General features: G+C 43.7%; 1 protein-coding gene across 5 annotated transcripts in view; it reads left to right on the top strand.

Annotated features, from left to right (window-relative positions):
- arhgef39 (Rho guanine nucleotide exchange factor (GEF) 39) overlaps positions 1-21479 on the top strand; it is a 96583-nt gene that overhangs the window by 68295 nt on the left and 6809 nt on the right. For all 5 annotated transcript variants that reach the window (XM_038811111.1, XM_038811112.1, XM_038811113.1 and 2 more), the window contains 6 exons: positions 1519-1589; positions 2126-2254; positions 6413-6642; positions 8521-8609; positions 16924-17056; positions 17544-17647. In XM_038811111.1, coding sequence (XP_038667039.1) covers positions 1519-1589; positions 2126-2254; positions 6413-6642; positions 8521-8609; positions 16924-17056; positions 17544-17647 — 756 coding nt within the window. The remainder of the gene's footprint in view (positions 1-1518; positions 1590-2125; positions 2255-6412; positions 6643-8520; positions 8610-16923; positions 17057-17543; positions 17648-21479) is intronic.

The raw sequence follows: 21479 nt of genomic DNA, 5'->3' as shown, positions 1-21479 counted from the left end.
GCCATTTATATCACCGGTCTTCTTGCACGCGTGCCAGCATCAGCGGAGACATTTGGGTAAGGGGAGAGAAATCCGTAATACTGAATTTCTGTCATTGTTTATTGGATGGATTTTATGGCTTGCAGCTGGTGATTCCCCCGCTGTCAGCTCATTTCTGTTTGACCGAGAGCCGTCGGCATTGCAGGCACTGTATCGATGTTAATGAGAGACACTTTTGGATTTCTGTACCTGTCCTGCCAGCAAGCTGGTAGGAAGTGCAGGTCATGTGGAGGCGAGTGACGTGAAGGGGCAGAAAGAACAATAAATTGTCAGTTCTGTAGTTGCTTTCCCAGAAGCAGCAAAGCAATTGGGAACAGTTCCACAGGTTTGACGCAGCCTAAAAGTTTAGGGGGTGACAGAAAAACTCAAGAGATGTCATCTCGTTTCCCCCCCCCTCCGAAAAAACTTTTAATCCAGAGGGTGGTGGGAGTCTGGAACTCGCTGCTTGAAAGGGTGGGAGAGGCAGCAACCTTTGCAACATTTAGATAAGCACTTTAAACGCTACAGCATGCAAGGCTACAGAACATGTGCTGGGATTAGAAGGTGGCCGGCGGAGACATGAAGGGCCGCTTTCTGTGCTGACTTTTTGACTTTCCTGAAAACAAAGTCCAAACACTTACCTGAAATCCTTGACTGGGAAATATTAGTTTAAAGGGCCAAGAAAGATAAACTAGCAGTGGATGTTTATGAGCAAGATTGCTGATCCTAATTGTGTAAATAGTGTGCAATGAAAAAGAACAAGCCTTCAGGTGACAGCAAAGTTTTAGTGCATTTTCAGATTGAAATCGACACTGGCCTCTGTTCACCCTTCCAACTTTGTCCTCTTTCAAACTATATTTTTCAGACACTTTTTTAAGTTCCAACTTTTTGGTGGGATGTAGTTTCGTAAATAAAATCCCTATGGTGCAGAAGGAGGCTATTCGGCCCATCGAGTCTGCACCAATCCTCCGAAAGACCACCATTCCCCTGCTCTATCCCTGTAACACCACCTAACCTTTTTGGACACCAAGGGGCAATTTAGCATGGCCAATCCACCTAACCTGCACATCCTTGGACTGTGGGAGGAGATCGGAGCACCTGGAGGAAACCCACCCAGACACGGGGCGAACGTGCAAACTTCGCGCAGTCACCCGCGGCTGGATTCAAACCTGTGCCTCTGGCTCTGTGTTGGCAGCAGTGCTGACCAGTGTGCCCCCGTGCCGCCCCGTTGGGAGGGCCTTCACTCTCACCTAACCCTGTGCTGCCCCCTCCCCCAGGGCAAAATCAGCCTTTGCACTTCCGTCACCCTATTACTGACTCTAAATCCTCTCCTGTTTATCATTCTCTTCAACAACAGATTTTCCATCAAGTGAAAACGTACAATTAGTTCTCTGGTAAATGCCTGCATGTTTTTTTTGTTGATGCCAACAAGTCACTTACGTTCTTTCTTTTTTCAGATTAAAGTAACAGAGTATTAAAACAAATCAAATTTTATTTCAGATACAAACATTTGTTACGAGATTTAGCTGAAAACACCAGCCCTGATAGTCCGGATTTTGAACAGCTGACAAGTAAGATTCGCTTTTCCTTCTCATATTTTAAAGTCATTACAATGAAATATTATTCAAGATGCATTTTTCAATAAATCTGATGATATTCTTTTATAAAATTCAACTTATCAGAAGATAACGCTGAAGATTATCCATTGACCTTTGCAGAAAAGAGCTATATCCACATAAAACACACTCAATCTATGGGTCTTTATATAATATTTTTGCATTAAGTGATAACGGTCTAAAACACAAAAGGAGTGCATCTGAGGGAGAAATCATAGTCTATGCTTGCAATTTCACAAGTTGCGTTGCTTCCTGTCAAGGGCGTTTGAGTACAGAATCTCACCTTCAATCTCCAGACAAGTGTCGGAGAAAGTCTAAGACGAGAAGGCAACACAGGAACGTTTTGTTACTTGGTGTATCAGCAGTCAAACCTTGCATTCGGCGGATGCAGTTCTTGCAAAGATCAAGCAAACGTTGTCTGTTTCTTTTCTCCAAAAAACAAATGTACTACTTTTAAAAATTCCTGTGCTGTTTTTTTCTCTGAATGCCAGGTGCAGTAAAAGCAGTTTCCGAAGTTTCCCAGCATATTCAGGATCAGGCTCGGAGGCATGAAAATTACCTGCAGATGCTGAGAGTACAGAAACTGCTGAAAGGACAAAGGAGCAAGGTGTTAGCTCCAGGTTAGCTCGTGTGATCAATAATTCCTTTTTATTTTCCTTGGGAAATGAGCTTGAATGTTGAAGTAACGTGAAGGGAAGGCGATGAAAAGTGACTGGATTGGTCACAGGAACCTTCTTAACAATGTGGCCTAATGCAGAATGGCCGTGGCTTTCAAAGAATTGATTTAACTTAATTTTTCAGCTTCCTGATGAACACTGAAGGCTTTGGGCCTAGATTATCGGAGGCACAGTTTTGGTCTTTTTTCTCTCTCTCCCCCCCCCCCCCCCCCCCCCCCCCCACCCACCCACCCCACCACCGACTTTCTCCTTTTGTTTATCTCTTCAGAGATGCCCACATGTGTAAAAGCACAAAGAGCCCACTCATGAAAGCGGAGGCCTGTCAACCTCCCTGAGGACCAATTAATGGTGCTCCAAATCTTGTGGGCAGGCAGATAAAAAGGCTATAGAGAGAGTGAGCGAAAGATGAATACCCGGCATGTAGAAGGCAGTTTTTATTAGATGTTGGGAGGCACTTCATAAGTATTCTTGGCCAACTTCTCTGGGATTTTTTTCAATTTTAACCTTCTCATTTGATTTAATATTAAGACTCTGCTTTTTTAAAAATAGAATATTTCAGGTCTTTTCCGCATCATACCTCTTCCCCGCCCCGTTGGAAAATGTTCAGCAAACATTTTGGAGCAATTCAGTATGTTTTTAATTTTTGTGGGTTTTACCTTTTGTGTAAGATATCACTGCTGCGAAGTTCTAAGACTTTGTAGTGCAACCTTTTGCTCTGTCCTTGCCCCCTGCAAACCCACAGCCCTTTGAACAGCAGCAGAGTTTCACTTTGAAACCGCAAGTTGAAAGTGTTTGACATGGAAAGGGTAGCATGAAAGTCTCGCTCTTTGAACTTTCTCTTTTCAAAGTCCTGCTTAAAGTGCCAGAGAGGGCAATAATGGACAGGTTCACGGCTCATTGAGTAGGAAATGAATCATTGATGATGAACATCTGTGTTTCCAATGCATTCGGAACCCAAAGAATTTTATAAGTCTTTCTTTAAAAGGAATTTTGACTAAAGCCTTGCGGTTGTAAATGTTAATTCCTTAGTTTTGTGAGGTATTTATTAAAGGTCACCAGTTCAGAAATATTCATAATTCGCAGCATCACTTTTGGATATTCTGCTTTGGTTTTCATTGCATATTGTTGGCTTCGTTCAAAGATGGGTATTTGTGGAGATGTGGGGCAGAAGTTTACCACCCCGCACGTGGCGGATTTGGTGGCGAGCAGGCACGCAGAATCTGGCGAGAAGCCAAAAACCGGAAACCCGCAGGTGTTAAATCCCATTACAATCCTCTTAATGGCGCTGGCTTCCCTGCCGGCAGGGGGTGCAAATGCCCTTTGCATTCATTTACATGTCACAAACGCTCATTAAAACAGCTGCCCACCAGCCTCCCCGTCAGGCCTTCCAATATTGCGTGTCTCCAGCAGGAATTCACATCAACGTCGACCCATGAGTGGCGTGCACAAAGTGAGTGAAGCCTCTTTCTGTCATAGTGCTGCGCTGCTGCTGATGCGCTGTTCCCCACTCTGCCGGGACAGACCGGTTCCTGCCCTCCATCTCCACGTCGAGCTGGTCTTCATGGACAGCACCGTGCTGCTGTACCCATGGACCCTCCCGGGTCACCAAGCCAGATTAGTACAGCACTTGGGGTTGGAAGGATGGAGTGCAAAGTGAGGCAGGAGGGTGTGGGCAGGGTATGTGGAAGGAGGGCTGTGCAACAAAGGGATAGGGTGGTGCAGGGCAACTTCTCATGATTGCACACAGAGTAGCAAGCACCTCCGGGTGCTCCGGTTTCCTCCCACAGTCCAAAGATGTGCGGGTTAGGTGGATTGGCCATGCTAAATTGCCCGTAGTGTCCTAATAAAAGTAAGGTTAAGGGTGGGGTTGTTGGGTTACGGGTATAGGGTGAATACGTGGGTTTGAGTAGGGTGATCATGGCTCGGCACAACATTGAGGGCCGAAGGGCCTGTTCTGTGCTGTACTGTTCTATGTTCTATGTTCTATGACGTGGATGAAGGAGGTGAACAATGGAAGAGGGAGGGAAGCTGGACCTCGACACGGCTGCATGAAAAGCCACAAACAAGGGGTTCAAAGGGATACCACATTGTTTAATGGAATGGGACGCACAAAGTCTCCAGATGGGTTGGATAGAGGTCCAGGTGGGCCATGGGTATCTCGCGTGGGATGGGTTGTGGGAAGAGGGTAGTTGAATCGAGGAACAGACTTCTTCTAGAGGCTGCTAACCTTTTCCCTCTAGGTTGCGCCATGCTTTTCACAGTAATTTCATTGAAGCCTACTTGTGACAATAAGCGATTATTATTATTATCCTGCACAGTCTGGTAAAGACAGATGGGCTGGAAAGAGTGATATGAGTGTGTTGGACTTGTATTTAAATATGGCGCCGGGACCTTCAAATCCGCCAGCTGAGGACAGGTGGCCAAATCAGTTGCCAGCCTGCCAGGTGACTCGGAGGGAAACTTGCCTGTGCATGACTAATGAGCTTCCAAGCGCAGAATTAGGAGCGGTGTCCCACCCGGCAAGTCAGGTGGCGCCAGATCCGCCCGCCATTGCATTTAGTCTCAAAATGGGAGCATTCCGCCCATGGATTTTCTTTTAAGTGTCTACAACTTAGGCCGGAATTTTCTGATCCTCCCACCAGCAGGATCATCTGGTCCCACTGAAGCTAGTGAAGTTTTGGCTGGCGCACCACCAGCCTTCGTCTCGTCTTTAATTTGGCTTTAAGTATTTGAAATCTATATTAACTCCATTCTTCAGAGCTCGCAGTCTGTATTTTCTGTCGAGATTGACGAAATGGGCACAGAGGGGTTACTTAAAGAAAAAACAACCTTGGGTGTAACTTGGGTGCGATCCTTATTTTCAGTGAGGCTCTATTTGTTGTTCTGCTTCTCCCCATGCTTGCACGCGAATATTTTCGTTCACGTCAACGTGATATTTCCATGTGTGTTGTGCTTGGGTGATGCCATCTGTAGGTCTTCGCACTGAACATCACTGGGGGGTGCAAGTGCTTGAACAGAATAATAGTCACACAGCGGTGATGTCCTTCCACTACACAATAACTTTAACTGACAATTATGAGACTAATCTTATCATCCAATGCCACCAGCAGGGAACAATACACTATTGAAGCTGTCGATCGGAGTATTCGTGCCAGAGTGTTATTCCGTACCTCTGATTTACACTCTGTTGAAGTGTAAGTTTCCTTTGACGAGCACAGGATTATTATTTAATGACCACGAGGGCCGTAAATAAAAGACCTAATATCGGAGTCTGCCTTAACGTAATTATGATCACTCTTGCCTGTGAGTCAGGATATTGTCGGTTGAAGATCCACTCCAGATTTGAACACACAATTCAAGCTGACATTCCAGTGCATTATTGATGCATTGCTGCACTGCAGAGGTGCCATCTTCCAGGTGGATGATAAGCTGAACTGTGCCCCCCCCCCCAGTCCAACCTCACAAGTGGGCGTGCAAGATCCATGCCATTATTTTGACGAGCAACAGAGATATTTTCCTTGTTAGCCTGGCCAATATTTATCTTTCAACAGGTATTACTAAAATGGATTCCCTGCTCATTATCACACTGTGCGTGGGAGCGTGTTGTTTGAAATTTGGTGGTTATGTTTCCCACATTACAACAGAGGCTGCACTTCAAAAGTACATCATTGGCTTTAGGGTGTGCTGGGGTTGTGAAAGGTGCTGTGTAAATGAAAGTTCTTTATTGGTTGTGGCAGGAGAGTTGTCAGCTCTGCAGATCAATTGTAGAATCGGATAACATGCTGTTACTTTCCTTCAAAGGTCTCATCAAAATATGTATTTTTGCTGTTTCGCTGAGAAATTTTAAGCTGCACTCGGGCAGATAGTGGTTGAGAATATTCAAAAATAAGGTAAAGCAAACTGGTGAGATCAATTGTGTCGATGGATGAGAATTTTCCCTTTGATTTTTGGCTTTGAGTGGACTTTCTTTTGCAAGAAAGGCCGATCGTGGAGCCCCTGTACACTCCAGTGAAGTTTCAGCAGGGAGGCTCAAAGCACTTTATATTTTCCATACTTGGTACAAAGTTTGTTTTTAACAACTTTTCTCCTGTGTTATCACAGGAAGGAAGTACATTCGTGAGGGATGGCTGGCGATTGTGCCACCTAAGGGCGAGGAACTGAAGCACAAAATGTTCTTTTTGTTTTCCGATTTCCTCCTGATGGCCAAACCTTGCCACCCACTCCACCCCGTGCATTCCGACAAGTTTGCCTGGCAGAAGGCCTATCCTTTGATCGAGGGCACAATAGAGAAGGTCTTCGGACACACCAAGAGTCAGGGAGGACTCATTAGCGTAAGTCTTAATTTTAAAATGTTCACTCAATGCTGACTCGCACAACTCGTCAATGAAATTAATTTGTCTTCACAGATTTAGCGACCAGTGATTTTTGTTGGATTGCCAACCTGAAAGTATTTTACTCAAAAACCCGTTTATGACGTTCAAATCTGTGAGCGCTTGGTTTCCAAGTCGCCATCCTCCAACCTGTCTTTGCATAGGATACATCGAGTTTATCTGGTTTGGTGACTTTGCAAACATTTAATAATTATTTTTCTTCAACTTTATCGCCAATCGTTTTACAGAAATTATGAGTACGATTGCTTCTTCAAAATATGGCACTGAAACAAAGTTACGTGATTGTACTAAACAAAACGTTGGGTTCCTTTTCCATTGCAAGATGAGTGTTGAATGCTACTAAATATGAAGTACAATAAAATCTGGGTATTAATTGGCTAACCATCCTGCATGTGTATATCAAAGGCAATTTCATTTACAGCCATTTCATTTGTGAAGTAATTACCAGATGGTAATTTTAATAAAATAAAATATAAGAAGTGTGGATATAAATGGATTGCATAATTTTATTGATTTTAAAAATGTATATGTTGGGAGACGAAAGCGTCGAATTTCAGTTTTTCACCTGCAGGGGAAGCTTAAACGTTCGGAGCTAGTTATTGCTCAAGTCTGTCTCTGCCAATTCTGTCAACCACTTTATTTAAGTAGTTGGCTTTCTCTAATAACTCTGCTGGCATTTCATCATCCTATTATCCTGTGAAGCAAAATTCGTATAGGGTAATAGTGCAATGATATCAATGTTCTTTTTTTTTCTCACGAAGGCAGATTATCAATCTGGAAGCTACCTGTAAGCATTGAAAATTGCAGTCAGCACTGTGAGCCACTCGCATCTTAGCTTGAAGAATTAAAGAGAAATTAAATTTGACAGCAGTAAATTCTGAGGCACAATCTACCCTCCAATTTATATGCAAAATGAAATGCCTCATGAAAGTATCTTCCAGTTTCACACGCAGATTTGAAGGAGAATGCAGTATCCTCTGCAATCTGTAATGTGCTGGCGCTTTCATTTTAGATTGCAGCTCGCAGACGCTTTTTGATGTATAAATAATCAACCTGAATTATGCCCAGTACAAATGCTGGTGCACTGCTGTTTGTGTGTTACAATGTAATTTCTGCCCCAGAGAGTCAAATTTCCTTGACAAATTCTTAATTACTGTGTTTCCACAGACGCTGAATCTATTTGTGCATAAATCTTAAGTATTCCCAGAAGGCAAGGAACTAATATTATCAACAGTTTCACTTGGCCTGTTCAGTGAACTTCATAATTAGATAATACATTTGATGACAGCGCATTTGAAATCTTTATTCATTTTGAGTTCTGCGCAGCGAATGTATTTTACACCAAAATGTCTTTTTGTAAACTGACCATCTTGTTATGGCCATTCAGATATTGTTTCACTTTAATGAAGAATGTCACCCAGAAACCCAGGCACTTGCCTGTCGAAAATGAATGCACCTGTCGTGTTTGTTGGCTTCTTATTCCCTCCTCATGAGGTGCAAAGTTGCTGTTTTATTTTTGTAATGAAGAAATGTTGTTCGTCTTGAGACAGACTGGTGATTTTATTTGATGGGGGACTAATCTTTGCTGCACATTTAAAATGTCAATGATGGTTATTGATGATAACGTGCTATTGCATTCTTAAATGGTTTTGAATATTTCATGATGAAGGATCCACAGAAAGAATAAATTGAAGGACTTTGCGTTATTGACGGTCAGAATTTCTTCGTGTTCTGTGTAAAAGTTCAAAAGGCTGCTTTTGAATGGCAGAAGTGCGAGAAGTGGAATCTAATCACCCTTTTTAAAAATCTGTCTTTTAGCTAACCTTTCGTGAGGAGACGCTCCTCGTGATGTCGAATGACCAGGAGGACATCAATGACTGGTACCGATGTCTGTCTGCTGCCATTGGGTAGGTAGATTTGGCAAGCTGGCTGTCCTTGTTGCTGCCATTGACCTTGTGGAGAACTCCCGACAAAAGGTCGGAATGGATTCATTGATCAGCCAGACCGAGCGTATGACAGTCTTTCCCTTAATTGAATCCCAAAAGGGGCCAGACGTGGGTTATTATTACAGAAGTCAGCCGATAGTGCTCATTAAAAGCTCCACAGACTGTGTGGTTTACTAATTAGTTTATTATACAGACACATTGACGATGGGGAAATGCTGTCATTTTGCCCTTTATCGCACAAGGGATGCTGTTAAAAGTTTAATCAGCTGGCACTGACCAGCTTCGTGCTGGATGCACACTGGTCATTACTGAGGTCACCCCTGCTGTATCTATGCCGGCAGGGTCACAGTTTGAACCTTGAGTAGATTCTGTTTCAGACAGTAAGTCTGCATAACCCTTCCACCTGAAAGGGGCCTGCTATAAAATGCACACTACAGGGCGTAAAGAAGCAGATTGGCTACAAGAGTGAGAGCATCTTGTTAAAAGTTTCACTTTACTTGCCTTGTTAAAGATGATATTGTCAGAACATCTGTTAGCCACAGTTAGCAAGACCTTGGAAGTTTTGCTTAAAGGCCCAGAACAGTTACGGTTAATTAATGTTTTATTTAATACTGCCTTGTTCAGCGACAGAAATAGTTTTAACCTCTGGAATGCCACATTAGTTCCCCCTTTGTCAGTGATGTTTAATTTACTGTTCACATTATTAAATTGTTTAATTTGGAAGCAGTATCATTAATGTCTTCAATAGCTTTTTGCCACTGATTATATTGTTCAAGTTTCTTCACGCACAAAAGGAAAGTAATGTGCTCCCTATAATTGGACATGAAATTAACTTTGTTTTTCTTTCATGGGCTTAGCGGGCAAGACCAGCATTTGTTGCCCATCCCTAATTGCCCTTGAGCTGTGTGGTTTACTGGGGCCAATTCAGATGACAGTAAGAGCCAATCACATTTTGTCCACCTAGCAGATTTCCTTCTATAAAGTGGTGGTTTTTCTTTTGCAACAATTGACGATTGTTTTATGGTCCCCATTACTGAGACTATTCAAGATTTATTAAATTCCACCAGTTGGGGGCGGCACGTGGCACAGTGGTTAGCATTGCTGCCTACGGCGCTGAGGACCCGGGTTCGAATCCCGGCCCTGGGTCACTGTCCATGTGGAGTTTGCACATTCTCCTCGTGTCTGCGTGGGTTTCACCCCCACAACCCAAAAATGTGCAGGTTAGGAGGATTGGCCACGCTAAATTGCCCCTTAATTGGAAAAAAAAATAATTGGGTACTCTAAATTTTTTTATTTTTTTTTTAATTCCACCAGTTGGCATAGGTGGGATTTGAATCGATGCCTCCAGAGCATTGGCCTGATTACTGCTACCAACAACATTACCACTGCCACCATTGCCCATAGTGCTACAAGTCCTTTGTTAACTTTACCTCCTTGTACGATGTCAAAGATCACAATATCCAAGAGAGAATTCCTAGTGGGATCCTGTTCCCTTTAAAACATTACCAGTTAGAAGCTATTAGATAAATGCACCAATCCACCTTCAACCAGGTAGCTGCACTAAGAGAGCATGTGGCTATAGACGAGGCAGCGAGACTGGAACACAAGTCTCTCAAACCAAGCTCTCTTTCAGTGTGATGCTTGCAAGGGGGTGTGGTACTGGTGGCTTTATTTGTAGCTGACTACTCTATATTCCTCAAGTGGCTAAATTCCGTTCTTATCAAGCGGTCTGACTGATCACAATGTTTTGCTTGTCAAGTTAACGTTTAATCAGAACTTCTATTCTCTGGGCATCGTACTTGGGGGTTGGGGAACTCGAAAGACGTGATGGGTGGAACCCCTCCCCGGAAATTCTGTGAGGATCCCGGACGAGAATCCAACTAATTGCAATTTGCAAAACTGTGAGGAAATGGTACTACACTACAGGTGTGATGACACTGACCCATAGGTCAGTTAAACAATTTAAACACAGAATTAACCACATTGATGATAGAGAAATAGTTTTACAGTTAACAGTTACAACAGTTCTTAAGTAAAAGGAGAAATTTTAACTTGCTCCCGAAACGTGCCTCTGTATTCCAATTAAGAAAACCAATATAGTCCAAATACCACTCATGAATAAAGTTGATCACCAGGTTTTCGACTTGCTTTTCTTTGTTTCTTTGGAGAGACAACCTTTCAGGCCCAAAACTGAAACACCTCTGTTCAGATGAAAATCCGAAAAAGAACAACATTTACAGACGGACTTGGCTCCTCCCCTTAATTACATCATCTGTACCTAAAGCATAAGATCTTTTCTGTCTCCTCTCACAAGATTGTCCATGGCTTGTTTAGCAAGGACCAAACTCAATACCCCTCATAAATTATCTACATCCCAGTTGTCCTTTAAATGTAAACAATATTCCATTAGCAGAACACGTCACCTACAAAAATGAATGATTGGCTCACTTTCACCACCCCTTAATCACCGCTTTTGCAGACATCCTATTTGTATGCAGCTTAACCCAAGTTTGAATAATATTAGTGCAAAAAAGTATAACATATGACAAATTCTTACATTCATCACAGTTCCCAGGTAAAGATTGCATGGTCATTGCCTGGAAAGTCCAAACTGCCATTGGGCAATTATCCAGCGACAGGAGCCATCTGATACTCCGACTTAAATCACTGAATCCAGATCGTTCCAACTGTATTACCAGAATATTTACCCAAGAAATGTTAGAATAATTAAGGCCACTCCTGGGTAACTTCTTGGAATTTCTGACCCAATTTGAAATGGTCACTAATGGGCTAATGCATGGTTGCATGGGGTGGCACAGTGGTTAGCACTATGGTTTCACAGTGCCAGGGTCTTAAGTTCGATTCCTGCTTGGGTCACTGTCTGTGTGGAGTCTGCACGTTCTCCATGTGTCTGCGTGGGTTTCCCCCGGGTGCTTAGATTTACTCCCACAAAGGCCCGAAAGACGTGCTTGTTAGGTGAATTGGACATTCTGAATTCTCCCTCCACGTAACTGAACAGGCGCCGGAGCATGGCGACTAGGGGCTTTTCACAGTAACTTCATTACAATATTAATGTAAGCCTATTGGTGATAATAATAAAGATTATTATTATGATGAAAGAGTTTCTTAGTGACCGAGCCATTCTGAGGAAAGCTAGTTATTGCCAGTGAGATCCAGTCTGCTAGTGCTGTATTGATTTGTCGGAATACTGGCCATTACATTTGCCAAGAAATGTCTGTTGATTTTTGCTTTGTAAAAGCAGTGTTTTCTCTAAATATTATTTAATAATTTTGGCATGTAAGCTGTGCCAGCTTGTCTCAGTTGGTCATACCCTCCTCTGGATTGCTAGAATTTGGTTTGGAGCTCCACATGAAGAGTTAAAACAGATGTCCTAGGCCAGCACTTTATGGCACTGCTTTACGACACTGTCAGGAGTGCAGTGCTTCAGTAATACTAATGCCCAGCTGCGGAATCACATTGGCGTTAAGATCTCCTATGACACTATTTGAAGATGAATAAGAAATCTTCATCCTGTCCTAACCTGTGTTTCTCCCACACCCAACTCTGCCAAAAAATGGTTTGCTGATCATTGAGCCTTTGTTGCTGGGTGTAAACAGTTACCAATGCAGAATGACGGACATCTTTCTTTGTGTTAGTCACTGATCTCAAAATGAATTAATTGTGCAGAATAGCGACACATCAGCTGAACCATGACACATGACCAGCTTTTCAACCAGGAGTAATTTTGCTTCTGCATTTGCTATAAGGTACTTACAGTGGCAGGACACGGTGCCTCCACCACAATGAGGTGCATTTTAATCTGCTTTTCTTTTCGTGCAAAGTCTTCACTTAACTCTTCATTTTCCACTGAAACTTCTTCCTCTTTATGTACTGGGATCACATTTTTGACGACCACGTGAAGAAGGATGTTTGTTGGTGAAGAGAGGTTAAATATGTCCGAGCTGGTGCCTGTTGGCAATTTAAGAAGGTGCATCATCTTTAGTTACAAGACTCATGTACAAAATGGCTGTTCAAACGCCCCTTCTTCAGAAACTAACCACTACGATCAACTTTGGAAGAGCCATTGATTCTTCATTTTTTTTCCTCTGCCTCTTTCAACCCATTTATCCATCCAAGCAATTTTCATTGGACGCCATGGGCCAATCCCTTTCTTTGATGCCTTGCATCATTACTTTTAACTTGACCCATCCACGTCTCCTCACACTTTCTGTTGCCCATGGGCAAGAAAATATATATTTTTAGTTTTGCGCTCATCAAGACAAACACAAGAAGGCCAAATATCAAACCTGAACGACAATTTATATAACAGGATAAAAGGGTGCTGATTGGTTGGCAGATTAATTCTGATTAGCTGCGGAAAATGCAATGGGGAACTATAGGTTTATCAAGCCCCTGGGTCATTCAAGAAAGGTGCAAGACTTGAACATATTCTTTTGCTTGCAGAGTCGGGTCCCGGTGTATGAATGTGTGTCACTTCTAGCAAGCATGAATGAGCCAACTGAGCAGCAACTGCCCTCGACTGATCAACTTTGATGGGTTGTTAGTGTAACTATTAGCATGCTCCGGATTGTTCAGCAAGTGCTGCCCAGTCGTAGAACCGTATGTGAAGGTAGAATTTTTGTGTTTTGCCAGCATAGGCTGGTTGAGTGCAATCTGGACTCTGCAGGGTTCAGAAAAAGTAGCTTCCAAAATCTAGAAAGGTGAGGATGATTCTCTTCTTAAGTAATTCTCAGGCAGTGGCCACCATGGCAAGGCTGACATGTCTGACATGACATCTCTAACACGTCCGTCCCTACTTTACCGATAAGGTGGGGTGCTTTTATTTTTTACCTTTGACCATTTCAGGGGATAGCTAAGATTTCCACATCTTCGTGGAGGTACCGGAGCCATTTATAGGTCAAACCAGATATAGGCAGCACGTTTCCTTCCCCGAAGGACAATTGGTGAACCAGTTTAAATTTTGCAACAATGGTCACCTTATCATCAAGTTTACTGATCCTACATTAATTTCAGATGAGCACTGTTGCTTCACAGCTCCAAGGTCCCAGGTTCGATTCCCGGCTTGGGTCAATGACTGTGTGGAGTTTACATGTTCTCCGTGTCTGCGTGGGTTTCCTCCGGGTGCTCCGGTTTCCTCCCACAACTCCCGAAAGACATGCTGTTAGGTGAATTGGACATTCTGAATTCTCCCTCAGTGTACTCGAACAGGCGCTGGAATGTGGCGACTAGGGGCTTTTTACAGTAACTTCATTGCAGTGTTAATGTCAGCCTACTTGTGACAATAATAAAGATTATTATTATCATATTTTGAGGCTGAAATCAAATTCTCCAGCAGATGTGTTGGGATTTGAACTCCTGTTCTGGGGAGTACAGGTCCAGCAACATAACTACCATATTACCATAGCATTTAAAGCAGTAATTGAACTCCTTTTATAGCTGTAGACTTGGGTAAGTGACAGACTTTCCTTTACCTGCAGAAAACCGTAAAGATACATAATTTAAATATTGATTTTGCATTTGACGTGGTTGTTATCTATTGAGTGTCGACTTGCCTCAGCGAGAGCACTCTTGTCTTTGAGAGCTCACCCCACTCCAGGACTCAAGTGTATCATCTAGCCTGATCCTCCAGTGCAGTACAGGGAGGAATGTTTCACAGTCTGTACCACCATCAATTACATGAAAGGAAAACAAAGAGTAGTGTTTAAATGGCACTTTACGCAACCACTGAACATCCCAAAGCACTTTGCAGCCAGTGAAGTTCAACCGAACATCTGAATTAGGAGCAGGTCACTTGGCCCTTTGAGCCTGCTCCACCTTTCAATCACCAATCTCATTGTAACCTCCCACCTATCCCTGATAACCTTTCACCTCCTTGATTATCATGAATCTATCTAATTCATTTTTAAATATTTTTTATTAATGTCACAAGTTGGCTTACATTAACACTGCAACGACGTTACTGTGAACCTAATCACCACATTCCACCGCCTGTTCGGGTACACGGAGGAAACCCACACAGACACTGAGAACGTCCAGACACCGCGCACACAGTGACCCAAGCGGGAATCGAACCTGGGACCCTGGCGTTGTGAAGCAACAGTACTATCCACTGTGCTATCGTGCTGCCCTTAGCTCTGCCTTATAAATATACAAAGATCCTGCTTCCACTGCCTTTTGAGGAAGAATTCCAGAGACCCTCAGAAAAAATATTGCTCCTTATCTCTGTTAAATGGGCGACCCATTTTCTTTTTTTAAACAATGAACCCCCTAGCTCTAGTTTCTCTCACAAGAGGAGACATCCTCTCCATATCCAAGCTGTCAAGACTTTAAAGGTTTCAATCAAGTCGCCTCTCTGATGAACTCCAGTGGATAGCCTAATCTGTCCAAACTTTCCTCATAAGGCACGGAGCCCATTCCTGGTGTTAGGCAAATAAACATTCTCTGAACTGCTACTAACGCATTTACATCTCCTTAAATATGAAGACCAAGGCTCTACCATGTTTTTGAAGTGTAGTCACTATTGTAATGTAAGAAAAGCCGGCAGTAATTTGTACACAGCAAGCTCCCACCAATAGTGTTTCTATAATCACCAGATAACCTGTTTTTGTGATCTTGATTGAGGTATAACTATTAGCTAGGGGTAACACCCCTGCTGTTCGCTGAAATAGTGCCATTAATTTTTTTTATATCCACCGAAGCAGGCAGGCGGGGCCTGGGACAGTTTATTTTTTTAAATTAATTTATGGGATGTGGGCATCATTGACTAGGTCAGCATTTATCCCTAATTGCCCTTTGAGAGTGGTGATGATCTGCCTTCCTCAACCGTTACAGTCCATGTGGTATAGGTAGACTTACAAAGCTGTTAGGGAGGGACCCAGCAGCAGTGAAGGATTGGTGATAGATTTCTAAGTCAGGATGGTGTGTAACTTGGAGGGAATGTTCCAGTGTATTGTTCCAAGATATCTGCTGCCCTTGCCCTTCTAGATGATAATGACCGTGGGTTTGGGACGTGCTGCCTAAGGTGCCTTGGCGAGTTCCTGCAGTGCATCTTGTCGTAGGTGCACACTGCTTCGTCGATGGTGAGGGGTATTGCGGTGGGGCGAGCCCTTGTGGCCCATGTGGGGCAATGCATGGGGCCCTGGTAGCAGGGTTCCTGGCAGGGTGGGCCCTGGAGCCAGAGAGTGAAGAGCTGTTTGTTGACTCTATGCCTGTGGATAGTTCACCCTTGTGAGCAATAAACCCTTGTTCCATTATACTGGAAGTCTCCCTTGTATTGCCCTGAGCTGCCACAGGAGTGAATGCTTGTGGATGGGGTGTTGATCAAGCAGGCTACCTTTGCCTGGGTAGTGTTGAGCTTCTCGAGTGTTAGAGCTGCACACGTCCAGGCAAATGGAGAGTATGCCATCACACTCCTGACTTTTGCCTTGTAGATTGTGGACAGGCTTTGTCAGGAAGCGAGTTACTCACTGCAGAATTCCCAGCCCCTGATTTGCTCTTGCAGCCACAGGATATGTATGGTAGTGTAACATCTCATCCAAAAGAGACAGCTCCTCTCGCAGTTCAACTCTCCCTCAGTACTGCACTGGAGTATCAGCCTTGAAATTTGTGCTCAGGCGTTGAACCTGGAATCTTGTGATTCAGACAGAAGTGTGCTACCAACTGTGCCCAAGCTGGTACAAAAGTTGGTGCCCCGCTGAAGAAGATGAAATATACCTATGGCACTTATTGTTATCGAGGAGCAGTGACATCCACCGACTCCTGACCAAGATCCAACTCTCTATCGAAACCATTAAAACCAATTAACATCAAGCTGTTTGTGGGGTCTTGCTGTGCACAAACTGATTGCCATGTGACCGGTATCCAAAAGTAATTTGGCCATTGCCAGGCACTTTTGGAGAGATCCCGAGCAGTGGAAGATGACAATTCCCTGCAATTCTCGGAGAGGGTTATTGATTATTAAAGAAAATAGAGCATCACGCCAACTTTCAGAACAAACACCAAGGGGTGTTAGGGGTGAAATTCTGCAAACCTTTACTTGGGCCCTGATATCAGAAACATTTTTGTTATCCTGTGAATTGGAATTGGGTTTTCCAACATGAAGACTTGGGACCTGAGGAGACAACCCTGCACTGAAATGTGTAGCTTAACATGTTCTGTGCAGCCTTCCTTCTTTGCCACTGGCAGTGTTCAGCAGGAAGACGAGACGCAGCAACCTATTACTGATTGAACTGTTTTTTTACTTGCAATATCACAGACAGCTGAGATCCCGATCAGTCTTCATCCAGAGGAAGGATAATCTAGCGAGGAGGCCCATAAGGTCAATTAACAATTCAACGGCAATGGAAGTCTACACCATTGCCCCTAAAAGTGGAGGCAAGAGAAGCTTGGTAAGAGTTAATTTCTGGAAAGGTAGGATGTTAAAAGCTGCCACTTCCAAGGATCGACTCTTTGAGTCATGGACAGCACGGTGGCACAGTGGTCAGCACTGCTGTCTCACAGCAGCAGGGTCCCAAGTTTGATTCCAGCCTCGTCTATGTGGAGTTTGCACATTCTTCCCGTGTCTGCATGGCTATCCTCCGGGTGTTCCCGTTTCATCCCACAGTCCAAAGATGTGCAGGCTCAGTGGATTCGCCATGCTAAATTGACCCTTAGTATACAGGGATGGTTATGTTACAGGCGTAAGGCGGGTGAGTGGACCTAGGTGGAGCGCTCTTTCAGAGGGTCGACACAGACTCGATTGGCTGAGTGGCGTTCTGCACTATCGGGATTTTATGATTGATTTATTGTCACTGAAGGAAGCTTGTGAGTAACCGGGTAGTGCAATGTTAAAGCACCCAGATAGTAAGCGATCTCCTGTTTTTCCTCTTCTGACAGAATACTGATCAAAACCAGTTTAAGGACCTGAATGCAAAGAGCCAGCCGATGAATGAAGGGACAAGAGCAAAACGAATTAGACTGGAGCCAAATGCCACCAAAAGGTACTGTAATCTAAATCGATCCTTAATTTTAAAGTTTTTCTGTTGCACAGTATCCTGCTTGGCTCTTTCCTGTTGTATTGATCCAAAATCACACGAGTGTATTCAGGGACCTCTTTTAAACTTAAAAAACTTATTGCAATAAAAGGTTTTCAAAATTTTTGAGCACTTTAAGCATATTGACAGTATTTCCACTAGATGGCTCCAAAGCGCGCACACCTGAATTTAAGTCTGGCACTGCCAGTTTCTACACTGCAACACCTGAACTGCCAATTTCTACACAGCAATATCGGCGCTGCCAGTTTCTACAATGCAGTGTCTGCACTGCCAGTTTCTACCCTGCAATATCTGCACTGCCACTTTCTACACTGCAATATCGGCGCTGCCAGTTTCTACAATGCAGTATCTGCACTGCCAGTTTCTACACTAAAATCTGCACTGCCAGTTTCTACAATGCAGGATCTGCACTGCAATATCTACACTGCCACTTTCTACACTGCAATACCTGCACTGCCAGTTTATACCCTGCAATATCTGCACTGCCACTTTCTACACTGCAATATTGGCACTGCCAGTTTCTACATTGTAATATCTGCGCTGAGAGCTTCTGCACTGCAATGTCTAGACTGCCAGTTTCTAAACACAGTGCGCACTGCCAGTTTCTGCACTGCAATATCGGCACTGCCAGTTTCTAGACTGTAATATCTGCACTGCCAGTTTCTACATTGTAATATCTGCGCTGCCAGCTTCTACACTGCTATATCTGCGCTGAGGGCTTCTGCACTGCAATGTCTAGACTGCCAGTTTCTAAACACAGTGCGCACTGCCAGTTTCTGCTCTGCAATATCTACATTGCCAGTTTCTAGACTGCAAGATCTGCACTGCCAATTTCCACACTGCAATGTCTACCCTTCCAGTTTCTAGACTGCAATATCAGCGCTGCCAGTTTCTGGACTGCAATGCCTGCGCTGTCAGTTTCCAGACTGCGATATCTGCGCTGTCAGTTTCTGGACTGCAATATCTGTACTGCCAATTTCTAGACTGTAATATCTGCGCTGTCAGTTTCTGGACTGCAATATCTGTACTGCCAATTTCTAGACTGTAATATCTGCACTGCCAGTTTCTAGACTGTAATATCTGCACTGCCAGTTTCTAGACTGTAATATCTGCACTGCCAGTTTCTAGACTGCAATATCTGCATTGCCAGTTTCTAGACTGTAATAGCTGCAGTGCCAGTTCTTAATCTGCAATGTCTGAGTGCCAGTTCCTATGCTGCAATATCTGCATTGCCAGTTCCTATTCTGCAATATCTACACTGCCAGTTTCCAGACTATAATATCTGCACTGCCAGTTTCTACCCTGCAATATCTGCATTGCCAGTTTCTAGACTGTAATAGCTGCAGTGCCAGTTCTTAATCTGCAATGTCTGCGTGCCAGTTCCTATGCTGCAATATCTTCAATGCCAGTTCCTAGGCTGCAATGTCTGCAGTGCCAGTTCCTATGCTGCATTATCTGCATTGCCAGTTCCTATTCTGTAATATCTACACTGCCAGTTTCCAGACTGTAATATCTGCACTGCCAGTTTCTAGACTGTAATATCTGCACTGCCAGTTTCTAGACTGTAATATCTGCACTGCCAGTTTCTACCCTGCAATATCTGCATTGCCAGTTTCTAGACTGTAATAGCTGCAGTGCCAGTTCTTAATCTGCAATGTCTGCGTGCCAGTTCCTATGCTGCAATATCTGCATTGCCAGTTCCTATTCTGTAATATCTACACTGCCAGTTTCCAGACTGTAATATCTGCACTGCCAGTTTCCAGACTGTAATATCTGCACTGCCAGTTTCTAGACTGTAATATCTGCACTGCAATGTTTAGACTGCCAGTTTCTGCTCTGCAATATCAGCACTGCCAGTTTCCACACTGTAATATCTGCACTGCCAGTTCCAAATTGTAATATCTGCACTGCCAGTTTCAAATTGTAATATCTGCACTGCCAGTTTCAAATTGTAATATCTGCACTGCCAGTTTCTACATTGTAATATCTGCACTGCCAGTGTCTACATTGTAATATCTGCACTGCCAGTGTCTACACCGCAATATCTGCACAGCCAGTTTCTGCACTGCAATGTCTAGACTGCCAGTTTCTAAACTGCAATGCGCACTGCCAGTTTCTAAACTGCAGTATCTACACTTCCATGTTCCATTCTGCAATATCTGAACTGCCAGTTTCTACCCTGCAATATCTGCATTGCCAATTTCTAGACTGTAATAGCTGCAGTGCCAGTTCTTAATCTGCAATGTCTGCACTTCCAGTTCCTAGGCTGCAATATCTGCACTGCCAATTCCTATTCTGCAATGTCTGCACTGCCATTCCTATTGCAATATCTGCAATACCAGTTCCGGACTGCAATATCTGCACTGCCAGTTCCTAGGCTGCAATATCTGTGCTCCCAGTTTCCAGACTGCAATATCTGCACTGCCAGTTTCTAGACTGCAATATCTGCACTGCCAGTTTCCAGACTGCACTATCTGTACTGCCAGTTCCTAGGCTGCAATATCTGCACTGCCAGTTTCCAGACTGCAATATCTGTGCTCCCGGTTTCTAGACTGCAACATCTTCACTGCCAGCTTCTACATTGTAATATCTGCTCTGCCAGTTTCTGCACTGCAATGTCTAGACTGCCAGTTTCTAAACTGCGATGTGCACTGCCAGTTTCTAAACTGCAATATCTGCACTGCCAGTTTCTGCACTGCAACATCGGCACTGCCAGTTTCTACACTGCAATGTCTAGACTGCCAGTTTCTAAACTGCAATGCGCACTGCCAGTTTCTGCACTGCAATATCGGCGCTGCCAGTTTCTGCACTGCAATATCAGCACTACCAGTTTCTGTATTGTAATATCTGCACTGCCAGTTTCTAGACTGTAGTATCTGCAGTGCCAGTTTCTAGACTGCAATATCTGCACTGCCAGTTCCTAGGCTGCAATATCTGCACTGCCAGTTTCCAGACTGCAATATCTGTGCTCCCGGTTTCTAGACTGCAACATCTTCACTGCCAGCTTCTACATTGTAATATCTGCTCTGCCAGTTTCTGCACTGCAATGTCTAGACTGCCAGTTTCCAAACTGCGATGTGCACTGCCAGTTTCTAAACTGCAATATCTGCACTGCCAGTTTCTGCACTGCAACATCGGCACTGCCAGTTTCTACACTGCAATGTCTAGACTGCCAGTTTCTAAACTGCAATGCGCACTGCCAGTTTCTGCACTGCAATATCGGCGCTGCCAGTTTCTGCACTGCAATATCGGCACTACCAGTTTCTGTATTGTAATATCTGCACTGCCAGTTTCTAGACTGTAGTATCTGCAGTGCCAGTTTCTAGACTGCAATATCTGCACTGCCATTTTTCAGACTGCAATATCAGCACTGCCAGTTTCCAGACTGCAATAACAGCACTGCCAGTTTCCAGACTGCAATATCAACACTGCCAGTTTCCAGACTGCAATATCTACACTGCCAGTTTCCAGACTGCAATATCTGCAGTGCCAATTTCTACACTGCAATATCTGCAGTGCCAATTTCTACACTGCAATATCTGCAGTTCCAATTTGTACACTGCAATATCTACACTGCCAGTTTATGCACTGCAATATCTTCACTGCCAGTTTCTACATTGTAATATCTGCTCTGCCAGTTTCTACACTGCAATATCTGCACTGCCACTTTCTACATTGTAATATCTGCACTGCCAGTTTCTAGACTGTAATATCTTCACTGCCAGTTTCTACGTTGTAATATCTACTCTGCCAGTTTCTACACTGCAATATCTGCACT

This window comes from Scyliorhinus canicula, chromosome 11 (genome assembly GCF_902713615.1).
Source record: "Scyliorhinus canicula chromosome 11, sScyCan1.1, whole genome shotgun sequence".
Classification (NCBI taxonomy): Eukaryota; Metazoa; Chordata; class Chondrichthyes; order Carcharhiniformes; family Scyliorhinidae; genus Scyliorhinus; species Scyliorhinus canicula.
The sequence above is the reverse complement of the archived record's forward strand: the minus strand, read 5'-3'. Positions and strand labels throughout refer to the sequence as shown.